Raw genomic sequence first — 18,865 nt, 5'->3', positions numbered from 1 at the left:
GCCTACTGTTCCCTTCAACAGTGTGGTTGGGATACAATGGAGAAGAAGAGACTGTTGGTACACCAGCAGGATGAGCATTGGGCTTGTGGAGAACATGCTTGGAAAACTGTTCTGTCTATTAAGACAAACTGTGTGCAAGCATGGTAATACCATTAATTATTTAGACATGTTCTTTTTTGACATTCCATTCCATTTAGGCTATTCAGAGGTTGATTTATTTATGACAGTGGTATGAGACAAGGTTAATGGGAATATCTAGCTGGCTAGTACTGTAGTTATATGAACAGATGTGTTTTCCACTGCCTTTACTTTTTGTGCTGTTGTTTGTGATCCCGAGGGCTGTGTGGAACAGGTCTTGTGGAAGCATAGCTGCAAATAAACAGACCTGCTCTAAATTTGATCCTGCTCTGTTGTGTGTGGAGGGCCCCAGTGTCAGGGCTGATTTATTCTGCTTAGGCAAATGAGTGTGGCTTACAATGTGTTGTACTCATTCTGCTTCATCAGTACACATAACACTGGAGCCTGCCGCAGGCAGACAAAACCTCTGAAATGGATCTAAGAGCTGTGCAATGGAAGTCATGCTGCATGTTTTGGCATCATGGTTTAATCTCTTTGTGTGCCTGTGCTCGGGTTGTGAGTAGGGTGTATATGACTCAGATGAACATACGTTTATGTATATATGTGTGTGTGCATATTTGTGTGTGTTATCATGTTTAGGCCAATGCATGTGTGCTCTGCTGGCTAGAGGTTAGAGTGTGTGTGTGTGTGTGTGTGTGTGTGTGTGTGTGTGTGTGTGTGTGTGTGTGTGTGTGTGTGTGTGTGTGTGTGTGTGTGTGTGTGTGTGTGTGTGTGTGTGTGTGTGTGTGTGTGTGTGTGTGTGTGTGTGTGTGTGTGTGTGTGTGTGTGTGTGTGGGGTGTGTGGGTGTGTGTGTGTGTGTGTGTGTGTGTGTGTGTGTGTGTGTGTGTGTGTGCGCGCATGCGTAAGTTTGTATGTATATAAATGAAAAGGCTCCCCATGGATACCTGTGACCTGGTCCACCAGGATGCGGGAGGTGATGATGCGTCCGTACTGGGAGAAGAGCTGCTCCAGGTCCTTCTGGGTCATGGTCTTTGGCAGACCACTCACATACAGGTTAGCGTCTCGGATGGAGGCTGAGCTGGGACGTGCATATGACACCTTAGGAGATAGGTAAGAGATAAAAATGACTGTAGCATCTATGAGAACATTTTGAGCGTAGAGCATTGGTTTGTATTTTTTCCAAGGCATTGGCAGAGATGTCGGTGCAAGTTGTTTTTAATGACCTGAATCACAGGGCTTCACCTTACTGAGCTTGTTTTAATTAGCACATAACTTGCGTTACAGCAGATTCCATCTAAAAGCCACTTACACATTAGCCTAGCAGACCCCATGCAGAAGAGATGTGAGGAAGTTAGGTAGGCACCAATTTATCTTCCGTTTTATTTGTTGTATAACATTCATATTTGTGTACTGTAGCAAAAGGCTCACACATGAACCCTCATCCCCATCGAACCCTCATCCTCATCGAACTCTCATCCCCATCGAACCCTCATCCCCATCGAACCCTCATCATTAATATGGAAGTATTGGACAAAAATATATCGCTCTTGTTAATTCTTACATAAAAACAAATGCACTCTCACATACAGTAGATGGGAGAGAAGGTGTATTTACAGCCTGTGGATGAGGGTGGGAGAGAGAGAGAAAGAGATGAAAAGAGGTAGTTTGGAAATCCTATTTTGGTGAGGGGGGGGTTGTATGGGGATGGATTGTACTAACTATAACTATGCAACCTGAATGAGGTGGGTGCCTTCTCTCACAGACCCCTCCACAGTTCTGTAACACCCTCTCTTCAGTGTGCCACAATCACCAGCACCTTGGACAGCGCCTCTCTCACACACTCGGAGTCCCTCACACTCCCACTCTCACACAGACTGTCGATGCTTGGCTGTCATCTCTCCTGTTAGCCTGGGTCACAGCTCTCATTCTGTCAGAGCACACACACTCACCTCCCTCAGTCTAATTTAGATGCTACCATTTCCTTAACTCTTATTTTAAAAGGTCATATAAACTGTAGTATTACACTATATTGGAAGCTACTATTTGAAGGCTGTTCTGTTTGTCATTGACAGGGTGTTCTTCATGATCTTTAACTGGCAAATTAGACATTGATATTGCAGTCGTGCCATGTTCGCTCTCTCCTGAAACAGTTCCTGTCCTTTGTTGAATGCTGTTCTAATTTCTAGATTGCGATCTGGTTTTACTATTTCAAAATGTGAGTTTAATCCTGTTACCATTGCTGACTGGAGAACCTTTTCCATCCAGGGTATTCATTCAAAGACATAAGTCATTAAACACTGGCTCCCGAGTGGCGCAGCGGTTTAAGGCACTGCATCTCAGTGCTAGAAGCGTCACTACAGACCCTGGTTTGATTCCAGGTGGGTGTGATTGGGAGTTCCATAGGGAGTGATTGGGAGTCCCATAGGGCGGCACACAATTGGCCCAGCGTCGTCCGGGTTAGGGTTTGGCCAGGGTAGGCCCTCATTTTCTACGGCTGGCCATGCTTTCATCCTGGCTACCCCTACCCCGATCAACAGCCCTCCAACCCCCACAGCAACTCGCCCAAGCCTCCCCCATTTCTCCTTCATCCAAATCCAGATAGCTGATGTTCTGAAAGAGCTGCAAAATCTGGCGGGTTAGACAATCTGGACCCTCTATTTCTAAAATTATCTGCTGAAATTGTTGCAACCCCTATTCTGTTCAACTTCTCTTTCGTATCGTCTGAGATTCCCATAGATTGGAAATCTGCCGCGGTCATCCCCCTCTTCAAAGGAGGAGACACTCTAGACCCAAACTGCTACAGACCTATATTTATCCTACCCTGCCTTTCTAGGATCTTCGAAAGCCAAGTTAACAAATAGATTACCGACCATTTCGGATCCCACCGTACCTTCTCCGCTATGCAATCTGGTTTCAAAGCTGGTCATGGGTGCACCTCAGCCACATTACTGTGCAGCCATATTCATAGACCTGGCCAAGGCTTTCGACTCTGTCAATCACCACATTCTCATCGGCAGACTCAACAGCCTTGGTTTCTCAAATGATTGCCTTGCCTGGTTCACCAACTACTTCTCTGATAGAGTTCAGTGTGTCAAATCGGATTGCCTGTTGTCCGGACCTCTAGCAGTCTCTATGGGGGTGCCACAGGGTTTAAATCTCGGGGCGACTCTCTTCTCTGTATATATCAATGATGTCGCTCTTGCTGCTGGTGATTCTCTGATCCACCTCTACGCAGACGACACCATTCTGTATACTTCTGGCCCTTCTTTGGATACTGTGTTAACTAACCTCCAGATGAGCTTCAATGCCATACAACACTCCTTCTGTGGCCTCCAACTGCTCTTAAATGCAAGTAAATCGAAATGCATGCTCTTCAACCGATTGCTGCCCGCACCTGCCCGCCGGTCCAGCATCCCTACTCTGAACGGTTCTGACTTAGAATATGTGGACAACTACAAATACCTAGGTGTCTGGTTAGACCGTAAACTCTCCTTCCAGACTCACATTAAGCATCTCCAATCCAAAATTAAATCTAGAATTGGCTTCCTATTTCGCAACAAAGCATCCTTCACTCATGCTTCCAAACATACCCTCGTAAAACTGACCATCCTACCGATCTTCGACTTCGGCGTTGTCATTTACAAAATAGTCTCCAACACTCTACTCAACAAATTGGATGCAGTCTAGTCACAGTGCCATCCATTTTTTCACCAAGTCTCTGCTAGGTAAAGCCCCGCCTTATCTCAGCTCACTGGTCACCATAGCAGCACCCACCCGTAGCACGTGCTCCAGCAGGTATATCTCACTGGTCACCCCCAAAGTCAATTCCTCCTTTGGCCGCCTCTCCTTCCAGTTCTCTGCTGCCAATGACTGGAACGAACTGCAAAAATCTCTGAAGCTGGAGACTCATATCTCCCTCACTAGCTTTAAGCACCAGCTGTCAGAGCAGCTCACAGATCACTGCACCTGTACATAGCCCATCTGTAAACAGCCCATCTTTCTACCTACCTCATCCCCATACTGTATTTATTTATTTATCTTGCTCCTTTGCGCCCCAGTATCTCTACTTGCACATTCATCTTCTGCACATCTACCATTCCAGTGTTGAATTGCTATATTGTAATTACTTCGCCACCATGGCCTATGTATTGCCTTACCTCCCCTATCCTACCTCATTTGCACATGCTGTATATAGACTTTTCTTACTGTATTATTGACTGTATGTTTGTTTATTAATTTACTCATTTAAGTCATTTAGCAGACGCTCTTATCCAGAGCGACTTACAAATTGGTGCATTCACCTTATGATATCCAGTGAAACAACCACTTTACAATAGTGCATCTAACTCTTTTAAGGGGGGGGGGGTTAGAAGATTACTTTATCCTATCCTAGGTTTTTCCTTAAAGAGGTGGGGTTTCAGGTGTCTCGAAGGTGGTGATTGACTCCGCTGACCTGGCGTCGTGAGGGAGTTTTGTCCACCATTGGGGTGCCAGAGCAGCGAACAGTTTTTGACTGGGCTGAGCGTGAACTGTACTTCCTCAGAGGTAGGGAGGCGAGCAGGCCAGAGGTGGTGAACGCAGTGCCCTTGTTTGGGTGTAGGGCCTGATCAGAACCTGAAGGTACGGAGGTGCCGTTCCCCTCACAGCTCCGTAGGCAAGCACCATGGTCTTGTAGCGGATGCGAGCTTCAACTGGAAGCCAGTGGAGAAGCGGAGGAGCGGGGTGACGTGAGAGAACTTGGGAAGGTTGAACACCAGACGGGCTGCGGCGTTCTGGATGAGTTGTAGGGGTTTAATGGCACAGGCAGGGGCAAATGATAGTTGGCTAGCTGGCTAGCTAGCAGTGTTGCTAGCAGTGTTGACTAGGTAGGAGAACGGCGGCGCTAGTTAACGGCGGCGCTAGCTAACCTCGATAATTACTCGATAATTACTCTAAACTACACAATTATCTTAGATACAAAGACAGCAAAGACAACTATGTAGCTAGCTAACACTACACTAATCAAGTCGTTCCGTTGTAATGTAATAGTTCCTACAGTGCTGCTATTCGGTAGAAGTTAGCTAGCTGGCTAGCTAGCAGCTAGCAGTGTTGACTACGTTAGAAGGACTACGTTAGAAGGACGAAAATAGCTGGCTAGCTAACCTCGAGAATTACTCTAAACTACACAATTATCTTTGATACAAAGACGGCTATGTAGCTAGCTAAGAAAAAAGTGCTAAGATCAAACAAATCAAACCGTTGTACTGTAATGAAATGAAATGTAATACTACCTGTGGAGCGAAGCGAAATGCGACTACTCGCTTCAACCCGGAAGCGTAACTCTGTGTTGTTGTATGTGTCGAACTGCTTTGCTTTATCTTGGCTAGGTCGCAGTTGCAAATGTAAATGAGAACCTGTTCTCAACTAGCCTACCTGGTTAAATAAAGGTGAAATAAAATAAATGTAAATAAGGATTTGTTCCTGTTGATCTCTGAAGGCAAAAGCATTGGCAGTTAGCTTCCCTTGTGGCCCTTCTTTTCTTTCAAACCATCTTTCCTTCTTTCCCCTTTGGTTCTATCACTTTCTCTCCTTCTCTCCCTGTCAGCCCGCCCCAGATGTCTTATCCATCAACACCTCCAATGGCCCAATGGCTGTAACAAGTGTGTGTGTGTGTGTGTGTGTGTGTGTGTGTGTGTGTGTGTGTGTGTGAAGAGAGACTGTGTAGCCCTGCTCTTCTCACCTCCAGTGGGCTCCTTCCTCTCACACCTCCACAGGGTAGCAGCAGCAGAGTTGTGCTGAGAAACTCTGAGGTGTCATGGAGGAGGAAACCACACGCTTTAAAAGACAGAAACATACCCCAGAAAGACACCACCTGTGTGTGTGAAACTCTGTGGCGAACTGAGCCGCTCCTTTTTGTTTACACCCTACAGTGAGGGAGCACTGAGGGTACTAGTGTTATGAGGGTACTAGAAGGGAAAAGTGTGTATGGAATAGGGAGTGATGTGTCTGTGAGTATTATGTGTACACACATATGGATGGATATTCCCATAGGCTTACTGTACACGATCGCCTACATATTAACTACAGTATTGTACTGCATAAAAAACACGTTTCATCAGCTGAGGCTTGGTGTGAAACTGGAAAGTCATATCAAAGACACTAAGCTCTTCATGTCAAGTGTCTTCCCGAAAAGAGGGCTCTAAATGTTTTCTCTGCACATCGACGTATGAACTGTAGTTCAATGACACCACAAGCAGCTCTCTCTTCTCTCCCACCAGAGAGCCTCACACTGGGCTGCAAGACAGAGCTGTCTGCTGCTATTAGGAAGTCTGTCTTCATTTTCATGGCTGCTTAAGATAACCTCTGGTGCAGAAAGAAAGGCTTGTGGCACTGCATGGATATTTTAAGTAGATAATGACCTTGAACACACTTATGAGAAGTTGTAAAAGGGGCATTTTCTTCAGTGCTACTCAGAAAAGGCCTTATTGATATGGGTAGCACAGTCTAAATAATGGGTTTCGCACAGTGGCAAGAATAAAAAGAGCAAAACTCAAATCGAAAGGGAGAGACAGACAAAAGGGCTGGCCTAAACCTCTCATGCAGAGAGGGAATCTGCTGCTATCACTGAGAGCTAGGGTGAAGTCGAAGATGCTGCTCCGTCTGACTGGATAAGATGGACAGACAGAGGAAGCTGAACGATGTGGAACGCTGTGTGTGTATTTGTAAGAGAGAGATAGGGGAGGACAGTGCGTGTGGGGGGAGAGGACATCGCTCACTGGTGTACTTGCTCTTTGGACTGTGTGCTCCAGGATGATAGACACGGAAGATCGCTCCCGTTTTATTACACACAAGCTGTGGGAGGAAGAGGCTGTGCAAGAGCTGAGGAAGTGAGGAGTGTGCGTGTAGCTCTGAATATGCTATGAGTTTTGGCAGCGTCAATGAGAAACAGCAGTAGGCTCTTCTCTCTAGCCCAAGGGGACAGGCCATGGCACGCTGGTGATTCCTAAGTGGGCTGCTTCCTAAAGACAAGCCTGATGCGTGGGGACTTGGGAGGACTGGGGAGCGTCACTGCTACAGTAGCCTGGGTTGGGGGCCTGGATGCTAGCTTGGCCCTCTGGTTTTCCATCTCAGCAGAGTTCATTAGTGAGGGAGAGTGGCAGCGGGAATCTACAGACACGGACCCAGTGACTCATCCTAACGCCTGTCAGCTACGCTCAGTGGGTGAGACCTGCGCTAGAGTAACTGTGGGTCATACTGACTGTCACACACTGACATGCACAGACATACACAGAGAGCTCTGGCTGTCTCCCCAAGAGCCTCTCAAGAGCCAACTTCAAAGCACTGTGCTGGATTGAAAACAGGCTGGGCTGTGTTGATCTGGTGTGGCTGTTTCCCTTTACAATATTGACCTGTCATGTTCAGGGCTGTCGAGGGATTGGGGATTGTGTATGGGCTTTTCCCATTCAGCTCGGCAGGGTAATCCGATCTGATTAGATTTAGAAATATGTTACTGAGAGGGTTTGGATTATGGTAGCAGAGCAGATTACAGTATGGCTTAAAGCGAACAGCATAACGGAGCCATATGAGGGGATAGCGATCATAATCCTGCTCAACAAGTAAAGACAAACGACTATATAAAATGGATATTGAGTAAACTAATAAAACTATACTACTTATGAAATTATACTTTCTCCATTTTCCCTTCATCTTTATTTGACTTCCCAACCTTTAATAAAATGTAATATTAATTTGAGTCCTCTATTTAACTTTGGGCAGCATGTAATAAATGTTTTTTCCCTACTGTCTGAAAATCTTTCTAGTTTCACCTTTACATTTTGACATTTTAGAAATGAATTAGCATATTAGTTATACCTCACGGCTTTTAATGCTCTTTGATTCAGCTACTCTTTCTCTCTCTCTCTCTCTCTGCATGTATTTAAATGGGTATGAATCTCCTCTCTAGCTTATCAGAAGCCTCAGTCACTGCCCAACATTCCTAAAACCTACATGGGCACTGAAGCGGTGCGTTCCTAATCACATGGCCGCTGGGTGAATTGATATTCAGGGTACAGAACAGTTTTTACCAATCTGACTTACCTTGATAGTTTTGGTTTGAAGTCTGAGTCCGTTTAATGTGTTAATGGCTTTCTCTGCATCCTTTGGGTCTATGTAGTTGACGAACCCATAGCCCAGACTCTGCCCTGTAAAACAGAAAGAGCATTTTTACAATACATAATTCTACCCAGTACATTCAGAATTGGTACAGATACATTCTAAGTCCAAGTAATGTCTTCACAACTGAAAGCGAAAAAATGTCATTGTTTTTGAAAAACGTCTGACATTGTCATTAATACCAGATTTGTTTTGATTTAACATTTTCCTGACATCTCTGGATATTTATTTCAGGCAGAGCCGGCTTTGATGAGCTAGTTGACTTTCAACAAATGCCCAAAGCTATTGTGGCTGTGTGATAGTAAAATAAACAAACTTGCTACACAAGTGCCTGGCAAGTCCAAGTGGAGCAACGCACTTATAGCCATTAATGGAAACAGACAGCAGTAAGTCCACAGTGGAAAAGACAAAGTGAATCTCAAATGTAAAACAGCGCTGCTCTAGCACCAAGTAAATAGCATCCAAGGCAAGCTGCAGCTTTGGGCCAAAGGGAGCTGTATTTCTCACATCAAACACGATGCTTCTCCCTCACTTTCAGTGGATTACCCTGGATTATCATTTCCCCATTGTTCATTAAAAACCTCCTGTCCTGGAGAGAATCTCTGTGGTTCACAGCTATTTTTACCCTTCATCTCGCTGACACTGATCTGACAGCACCCCTCGGAAAGTTTGGACACTAAAATAGAACTATGCCATTAACGCAAATATATCCGTGGGCCTGTGGATATGTATTCAATATCAAAGTGCCTTTGCAAAGACATCTCTTCTCATACTCCTCAATGTGGGTTGCCGATAATTAGCCAACTGCAGAGCGGCTCCCCCCTCTCTATCACCTTCCTCCTCCCCCTTCCACTGCTTCACAAGGAGAACTTGAGGCTCGACAAGCATAGCTTACAAAAGGTTAGCTGAAATGAAGTGTGCTTCCGAAGCGCACTCATGCAGAGCTGCCTGGATGTGCTGGGTTGCGATTAATGATACAGTTACATTGCACTTGGGCGGGCAGGCAGGTAGGCAGGCAGGAGCTGTGTGTGGAGAGAGTCTCCGGTGCTCAGCTCAGCTCTGAGAGGCCATGAGAGCCCCTACACTGTCATGTCCGCTGTGCCAAGCACCTCTCTAAAGTACATGTGTGCTTGTATATGTTTGTAGGCACATGTACCCTATACATACTATAAACGCATGTCCGTGTGTGAATGGATTTCAAATGAACACAAGGACCTGTCTCTGTTTGTGATCCCTCACTCCCTCCAATTGTGATGCAGTCTACACCAGTGTGTCTTTGGGAGTTGGCACCAGTCCCTGTGCCCACCTTGGCAAGGCTGGATGGGAGATCTGGGTGTGCCCCTCCTCCCACCCCCTGGCACCACTCCCTAGGTGAGTGGAGAAATGGGGTGAGGCAGCTGCTTTTAGCACGAGGCAGCTCCATGAGGGGATTCCACCCACCAGTAACAGAGTAGCCCACAGCAGGGGTCCATGGGCTGGCTACTTCCCGGAGACACAACGCCAACGCACAGAAACATACACATTTTTGCAAACTATGGACCGCTGATGAGAATATACCATTAAAACGTACACAGTAAATAGAACGTGTACACACACACACCCTGACAAGGTCAAAAAGCGGTTGTGCGCAGACTGTGGGCCAACATTGGCAGGCAAACTTGTCTTGGCCTTTCACAACAACGACTTGCTCTGCACGCACGCAGCCCAGCAGGTTCAACCCAGCACGATGCCTGACTGAAATAAATACACAGGCCTAGCACAGCACGGTTCAGAACAGCACAGCTCAGCACGGTGCAGCACAGCATGCCTCAACGCTGTTCTACACAGCACAGCAAAGCTACTACTTTAAGAGCAGTACATACTGTAGCTGTACAGGATAGCACAGGTGTTTTAGCACTAAAATGTTTTAGCTTTTTGTATAAAGGCTTATTTTCTGGTTGTTTACTGTGTTATATATAGGAATCTAGATCCACGTGTCACTAGAAAGGCTGAGTGCCATTTTGAAGGATTGTACAAATGCCATTAAGGATAATTATAGACAAACATCTGGAAAAAAAAAAGGCATCCCAGGAAGCTGAAAATGCCATTAAGATAGCATAATAAATACCCTCTAATGGAACAGCAAACAGGAAATTATCCCTATGCCGTTTAATTTGTCTAATGGATACATTAACTTACACATTTTAATTGTCAATTAAAACTCCAAACCAAAATGATGCATTGCAGTTTTAATTAGCTTTTAATGAGGATAGATCTTCATTTTCCATGACTTTCAGCTCCTACCAACAGCAATCCAATACCATCCCCAAATCTGGAGGCGTTTGAACAACATGTACAAACTAAAAAGACAATGCTTAACATAAATTAAAATGGATATTCTTCATAAATAAACAGCTTAGTAATGTTAGTAGTGGGATCGTGCTGAGCTCCTTCATTAGGATGAGTTGAGCTAAAAGCACAGGGCCAATAGTTGTGTGTGACAGTGGATCCCCCCTCTTTGTGATCCAGAGTGGTGCGTTGGTTCGTAGCAGGCGTGCGTGGGGATAATTGAGCTCATTAGTTGTGACATTAACACAGCAGTGCCATAATGCTTCATAACAGCTGTCCCGTTTTAGCCCTAACCACTACTGATGAGAGAGCGGGCCGGGGTAATTGAGACCACCTCACCAGGTCTTCACCACTCCCTGTACAGTCAAAAATAAATACAAGAGGGAAATAGGTACAAGTGTACCAAATGTTTTTCCTTGGCAAATCTCTGCTATTTCCAGTGAGTGGCTCCTCTTGGTGGTGCTACAGTATGACTAAGCCATTATTTGTTTCCTGAAGAGCAGCAGGTTGCGGAATGTGTGAGATGATAAAATGAGTGTGTTTCCAGCGGGTGTTCTGCCTCTCCCGATGTGGTGACTTGCACAGAGAACCACAGACACACACACACCGTGTGGAAAGAGAGTTGCCCGCTGGGGCCTCCTGTGTCATTGCTTCCATACACTTATGGTCTTCCTTCCTATTGTTTTGTATTGTTAGATATTACCGCACTGTTGGAGTTACGAACATAAGCATTTCGCTACACCCGTGATAACATCTGGAAAATATGTGTACTCGACCAATAAAATTGTATTTATTACCTTTAAGTACCCTGTAGATAGTTACAGTACCTCCATTCCATTTATTAACATGCATGTCTGTACACAAGATATGATCTGTAACCTAGCAGTAAACAATATCCTTCTGTGATTGGGCCCTTCATAAAAATAAGAATTGCATTAATATTTCACAATGGTTAAGACAACATTGCGATGCTCTGTATTAACGACTGACAACCTGTTCTCTCTATGCCTCCATGTTCGGTCTGTGTCTCGGAGTCCCCACTCCATCCCTGTCAGTGAAAATGGCTTCAATCTGTCATATAAGATGCCATGGGATGAGAGAGAAGAGGGGGAAAGTGCATTGTGCACAGGATGACAGTGCTATGAACAGCTGACGGTAACATACCTTGATAGCACCAGGTTCCTAAGGTAGAAACAGGCATATTGGTTTGGTCAGTCTTAAATTTAGCCACATTTAAGATTTGGAGGAAGAAAACATTCCAGTTTGTCAAAACAGATGTGTACCATCGTGTTGGTTCCCTGACATTTTACCCTTGCTGCAACAGCAACTTGGGAACTATTTTTTACGGACCAGCACTCTCCAAAATATTTGCGGGAGTAGTCACCAACTTAAATTCCGACAACTACACATATACAAACTTCTAGAAGTTCCCAGTTCAGTATTATGTTGTTAAAGTTCAAGAAGTTAGGTTTTGTTTGCTAATCTCCTAAAGAAAGTAGAATTACCTAATGTGCAGTTTTATGATATGATTGAATATACATTTATAATTCACACTTTAAATCTACATAAACCACTTAGCTGTGGTAAGTGCTTCTAGTACGAAAAACTGACAGAGGCTCAGTTCATTCTAACTGGCCGTTAATAGCAAAAGTAATTTGATTACAGCAAACGTGGACTCAGAGCTATTAGGCACATTTTGTATGCCACTATTTTCTATTTGCATTTTTGGCCATATTTCATTTTTATACATACAGCAATGGCATAACACTGAACAATTGACAAACATTAGGTCATAATATAAACATTTGACTATAATGGCATTCAAACACTAATACAGCCTTACTGTAGCTATGTGCTTACATTAGTGTGACTAAATTGCTGACCAAATAAACATTCCACACATACACTGCCTCCGCTCCGCTGTTCTCTGGGGTTGCCAAGGTAGCAGCAACTGTAATATGCAGGAGTCTCCCACCCACCCCCAGTCCCTCCTCCCAATCGGTGGCTGCTGCCTGAGGCGAGTTGGATGGAAGCTCAAAATGTGTAGGATGTCTGGGAGGATAGCAGAGTAGCAGGAGAGAGGACCCCTTTGAATCTGGGACACCCCAGCTCCATGACGTCAGGCCTGGATATGACAACAGTGACAGCAGCAGCTAGAGCCGGAGGAGTGCGATGGTCCTCCAGATCTGGGGACTGGCTGACAGGCCCACTCTCCCTCTCCCATGTATGGGCCACTCAAGCAGCACAGGGAGTGGGGGGAGAAGAAAGGAGACAGCCAGGGTGTTTTTCTGCCTGGGATTCTAAAAATGTATTGCAAACACACATTTAAGTTTTTGAGTTCCAGGCATCTGCACTTATGGGCCTGGCTGGTCTGTAATACCTGGCATAAGGGAAGATGTCAGATGTGTGTTAATCTCGTCCCATACCAGCTATATTAATGCCTTCTTTTACCTTCTATGATTTCTGTCTTACAGTATATTCATGTATTCTGGATTTAACAAATGATAGCGATTTGAAATGAAGTCAATAGGTATCTGCTAGTATGTCTAAGGTGGTGCAGAGTTTCTTTTCTATCTTTCACTTTGGTCCAATTTAAGAGCTACCAGCCTCATTGTCATACTAAGTATTTTATATCATACTGTTTTTATCATCAGCGTTCTACGGAGGAAGCTATTTTATGCACGCTTGCATCATATTAATTGTTATATGAACCAGTGAGATTCATGTGAACCGGAGGAGGGTGAATACACACTGTGTTCCACTCTGCAAAGCACTGACATTCATTCCTGATGCTCATCACTATGGAACGTTTGATTGCGCAAGAGCTTGGTAAACAAACAGTTCCAGCAACAAACCAACAATACAAACCATGTATTGGAAGTAAATAAAACAGCATTGGCTTTGACTGTGAACTCCTTTGAATGTACAGGTAACTGCCAAACAACAAAACACCAAATGATGGAACCCTACGAGCTTAGAAAAACTTGCATCTTGGCATAGATTCTACAAGTGTCTGGAACTCTACTGGAGGGATGCGCCATTCCTCCATGAGAAATTCCATCATTGGTGTTTTGTTGATGGTGGTGGAAAAACGCTGTCTCAGGCGCTGCTCCAGAAACTCCCATAAGTATTCAATTGGGTTGAGATCTGGTGACTGAGACAGCCATGGCATATGGTTTACATCGTTTTTATGCTCATCAAACAATTCAGTGACGGCAGGTAGCATATCAGTTTAGAACATTGGATCAGTAATCAAATGGTCGCTGGTTCAAATCCCCAAGCCAACTAGGTGAAAAATCTGTATGTGCCCTTGGGCAAGGAACTTAACCCTACTTGCTCCTGTAAGTTGCTCTGGATAAGAGTGTCTGCTAAATAACTAAAGTGTAACCACTCGTGCCCTGTGGATGGGGGCATGGTCATCCAATGGAAGAGACATCCATAAAGGTACAGATGTGAACACATACATTGTTGTAGTGGTGTAATAATGTTATATGACGTACTGTTTTATATTTTGTTTTATGTGTGATGTAAGTGCCTTAATGTGTTTGGACCCCAGTAAAAGAGCAAGGCAGCAGCTAATGGGGATCCCTAATAAATACAAATGGGGGCATAGCCATGGTAGCCAAAATAATGGTCTGCCCAGCATTTCTATACATGACCCTAAGCATGCTAATTGCCTTATTAAGTCAGGAACCACACCTGTGTGGAAGCGCCTGCTTTGAATATACTTGGTATCCCTGATTTACTCAAGTGTATCCATTATTTTGTCAGTTACCTGTATATTTTAGTATCAACAAAGAGATGAGAGTAAACTGAGTGAAAAAGTGAAATTTTCATCTCCTCCCTGTCAGACCAATACGTTAGCTGTGTGTATCACAGAGAGGATTGGAGAGACTCGAACACGAGTTCACCACAGGTCTTCACACTCTCTCTGCTCTCAGATGCACAGCGAGGTGTTTCAGGGCCTACTACGTCGTAGCAGACATCAAGTAGGATGAATATTTCATACACATCTGCTTGTTCTTTTTGCATTGTCAGTATAATTTGCATCAGTTGTCCCAGTTGTTAAATTAAGGGAAGGTGGCTGCATTGATTGTACAGGGATCATTGTTGTCGTTGGTCAGTCCATACAGACTTTGATATACGCTGTAACTTAACCTATTGTGCCCGTGATACAGCCAGGCTCAAAACGGCACCACCCAAAAGTGACCAACAATGGGCTTCTAAACTGGCAAACAATGGCCAGTGCAATCATGATAGGAACAAATGGGTAACTAAAATGGAGAGGGGACACAGCAGACATTGGATAAAAACTGTGTCCACCCCTTGGGCTTCGAGTGACGGTCTCTTCAAGGGAAGAACATTATTATTTTTTACACCTTTATTTAACTAGGCAAGTCAGTTAAGAACAAATTCTTATTTTCAATGACGGCCTAGGAACAGTGGGTTAACTGCCTTGTTCAGGGGCAGAACGACAGATTTGTACCTTGTCAGCTCTGGGATTCTATCTTCCAACCTTCGGTTACTAGTCCAACACTCTAACCACTAGGCTACGCTGCCGCCCCCTCTTTGAGGAAGAGGGGTCTTGTATTACAGTGCAGTAATTATTTACTGTGTGGAGAACATGATGACTGTCTCAGTATGTAAAGTCTCTCTCTTATACAGGAATAAAATCCCAGGCACAATCAATTCCTGTTCCTGCATGAAATACAAATAATGACACGAGAGAAATAAATGTATTTATTATGGATCCACTTTAGCCAAAGCAGCACCTCTTCCTGGGTCCAGCAAAATTAAGGCAGTTATACAATTTATAAAACATTACAATACATTCACAGATTTCACAACACACACTGTGTGCCCTCAGGTCCCTACTCCATCACTACCACACATATCTACATTACTAAATACAGTGGGGCAAAAAAGTATTTAGTCAGCCACCAATTGTGCAGTTCTCCCACTTAAAAAGATGAGAGAGGCCTGTAATTTTCATCATAGGTACACTTCAACTATGACAGAACAAATGAGAAAAAAAATCCAGAAAATCACATTGTAGGATTTTTAATGAATTTATTTGCAAATTATGGTGGAAAATAAGTATTTGGTCAATAACAAAAGTTTATCTCAATACTTTGTTATATACCCTTTGTTGGCAATGACAGAGGTCAAACGTTTTCTGTAAGTCTTCACATCGTTTTCACACACTGTTGCTGGTATTTTGGCCCATTCTCCATGCAGATCTCCTCTAGAGCAGTGATGTTTTGGGGCTGTTGCTGGGCAACACGGACTTTCAACTCCCTCCAAAGATTTTCTATGGGGTTGAGATCTGGAGACTGGCTAGGCCACTCCAGGACCTTGAAATGCTTCTTACGAAGCCACTCCTTCGTTGCCCGGGCGGTGTGTTTGGGATCATTGTCATGCTGAAAGACCCAGCCACGTTTCATCTTCAATGCCCTTGCTGATGGAAGGAGATTTTCACTCAAAATCTCACGATACATGGCCCATTCATTCTTACCTTTACACGGATCAGTCGTCCTGGTCCCTTTGCAGAAAAAACAGCCCCAGCATGATGTTTCCACCCCCAGCTTCACAGTAGGTATGGTGTTATTTGGATGCAACTCAGCATTCTTTGTCCTCCAAACACGACGAGTTGAGTTTTTACCAAAAAGTTATATTTTGGTTTCATCTGACCATATGACATTCTCCCAATCTTCTTCTGGATCATCCAAATGCTCTCTAGCAACTTCAGACGGGCCTGGACATGTACTGCTTAAGCAGGGGGAAACGTCTGGCACTGCAGGATTTGAGTCCCTGGCGGCGTAGTGTGTTACTGATGGTAGGCTTTGTTACTTTGGTCCCAGCTCTCTGCAGGTCATTCACTAGGTCCCCCCGTGTGGTTCTGGGATTTTTGCTCACCGTTCTTTGATCATTTTGACCCCCACAGGTGTGAGATCTTGCGTGGAGCCCAGATCGAGGGAGATTATCAGTGGTCTTGTATGTCTTCCATTTCCTAATAATTGCTCCCACAGTTGATTTCTTCAAACCAAGCTGCTTACCTATTGCAGATTCAGTCTTCCCAGCCTGGTGCAGGTCTACAATTTTTGTTTCTGGTGTCCTTTGACAGCTCTTGGTCTTGGTCATAGTGGAGTTTGGAGTGTGACTGTTTGAGGTTGTGGACAGGTGTCTTTTATACTGATAACAAGTTCAAACAGGTGCCATTAATACAGGTAACGAGTGGAGGACAGAGGAGCCTCTTAAAGAAGAAGTTACAGGTCTGTGGAGAGCCAGAAATCTTACTTGTTTTTGGTGACCAAATACTCTAATAATTTCCACCATAATTTGCAAATAAATTCATAAAAAATCCTACAATGTGATTTTCTGGATTTTTTTCCCTCATTTTGTCTGTCATAGTTGAAGTGTACCTATGATGAAAATTACAGGCCTCTCTCATATTTTTAAGTGGGAGAACTTGCACAATTGGTGGCTGACTAAATACTTTTTTGCCCCACTGTATGTGTGTGTGTGTATGCATGCATGTGTCTGTGCCAATGTTTCTGTTGCTTCACCATCCCCGCTGTTCCATAAGGTGTTTTTTTTATCTGTTGTTTAAATCTAATTTTACTGCTTGTGTCAGTTACTTGATGTGGAATAGAATTCCATGTAGTCATGACTCTATGTAGTACTGTGTGCCTCCCATAGTCTGTTCTGGACTTGGGGACTGTGAAGAGACCTCTTGTGGCAGGTCTTGTGGGGTATGCATGGGTGTCCGAGCTGTGTGCCAGTAGTTTAGACAGACAGCTCGGTGCATTCAACATGTCAATACCTCTCATAAATAAAAGTAGTGATGAAGTCAATCTTTCCTCCACTTTCAGCCAGGAGAGATTGACATGCATATTATTAATATTAGCTCTCTGTGTACATCCAAGGGCCAGCCATGCTGCCCTGTTCTGAGCCAATTGCAATTTTCCTAAGTCCTTTTTTGTGGCACCTGACCACACGACTGAACAGTAGTCAAGGTGTGACAAAACTAGGGCCTGTAGGACCTGCCTTGTTGATAGTGCTGTTAAGAAGGCAGAGCATCGCTTTATTATAGACAGACTTCTCCCCATCTTAGCTACTACTGCATCAATATGTTTTGATCATGACAGTTTACAATCTAGGGTTACTCCAAGCAGTTTAGTCATCTCAACTTGCTCAATTTCCACATGATTTATTACAATATTTAGTTGAGGTTTAGGGTTTAATGAGTGTTTTTGTCCAAATACAATGCTTTTAGTTTTAGAAATATTTAGGGCTAACTTATTCCTTGCCACCCACTCTGAAACGAACTGCAGCTATTTGTTGAGTGTTGCAGTCATTTCAGTCGCTGTAGTAGCTGAAGTGTATAGTGTCGAGTCATCCGCATACATAGAAACTCTGGCTTTAGTCAAAGTCATGGCATGTTGTTAGTAAAAATTGAAAAAAGCAAGGGGCCTAAACAGCTACCGTGGGGAATTCCTGATTCTAACTGGATTATATTTGAGAGGCTTCCATTAAAGAAGACCCTTTGTGTTCTGTTAGACAAGTAACTCTTTATCCACATTATAGCAGGGGGTGTAAAGCCATAACACATACATTTTTCCAGCAGCAGACTATGATCGATAATGTCAAAGCTGCACTGAAGTCTAACAAGACAGCCCCCACAATCATTTTATCATCAATGTCTCTCAGCTAATCATCAGTCATTTGTGTAAGTGCAGTGCTTGTTGAGTGTCCTTCCCTATAAGCATGCTGAAATTCTGTTGTCAATTTGTTTACTGTAAAATAGCATTGTATCTGGTCATACACTATTTTTTGTCGGCTATTTGAGCCAGTAAAGGGGGCTTTACTATTCTTGGGTAGCGGAATGACTTTAGCTTCCCTGGTTATAAATACAAATGCATTCATTTTCCTAAAGAAATGCAGCCAGTGCACAAAATTATCCAGAAAAATGGGCAACTGACAATGATCCAATTCCTGCCTTGGCGTCGCCTGATCAGTCATTTCCATTCTCTGTATGCTGATGACTTTCCTAATGCATTCCATTAAAAGTTGTCATTCAATATGTTACCAGGTCCACAAGAATATCACTAGCTCTCCCCAAGGGTGTATGTTTATGTTATTAGAGGCAGACAGAGGCGGTGATGCTTCAGCTCTGGCTGAAGGTGTTTGCATTTTTACTGAGGATTAGGATTTTAATACCGTCTTTATAGAGATACACACAAGTCTGTTGGAGAACCTTCTGTTTTTTTTAGTCAACACCTCAAACACCCTGTCCTTCACTCCCTT

General features: G+C 44.0%; 1 protein-coding gene across 9 annotated transcripts in view; it reads right to left on the bottom strand.

The window, feature by feature from the left end:
* Positions 1-18,865, bottom strand: part of elavl4 (ELAV like neuron-specific RNA binding protein 4) — a 77,327-nt gene that overhangs the window by 15,644 nt on the left and 42,818 nt on the right. For 7 of the 9 annotated variants that reach the window (XM_070447582.1, XM_070447581.1, XM_070447586.1 and 4 more), the window contains 2 exons: positions 8,156-8,259; positions 1,025-1,177 (listed from right to left, as the gene is read on the bottom strand). In XM_070447582.1, coding sequence (XP_070303683.1) covers positions 1,025-1,177; positions 8,156-8,259 — 257 coding nt within the window. Of the gene's footprint in view, positions 1-1,023; positions 1,178-8,155; positions 8,260-18,865 lie in introns of all 9 variants that reach the window. The other 2 variants (XM_024004062.2, XM_024004060.2) reach the window with 1 other exon arrangement.

This window comes from Salvelinus sp. IW2-2015, linkage group LG16, assembly GCF_002910315.2.
Source record: "Salvelinus sp. IW2-2015 linkage group LG16, ASM291031v2, whole genome shotgun sequence".
NCBI lineage: Eukaryota > Metazoa > Chordata > Actinopteri > Salmoniformes > Salmonidae > Salvelinus > Salvelinus sp. IW2-2015.
Note: the sequence above shows the minus strand (reverse complement) of the source record. Positions and strands in the feature narration are given on the sequence as shown.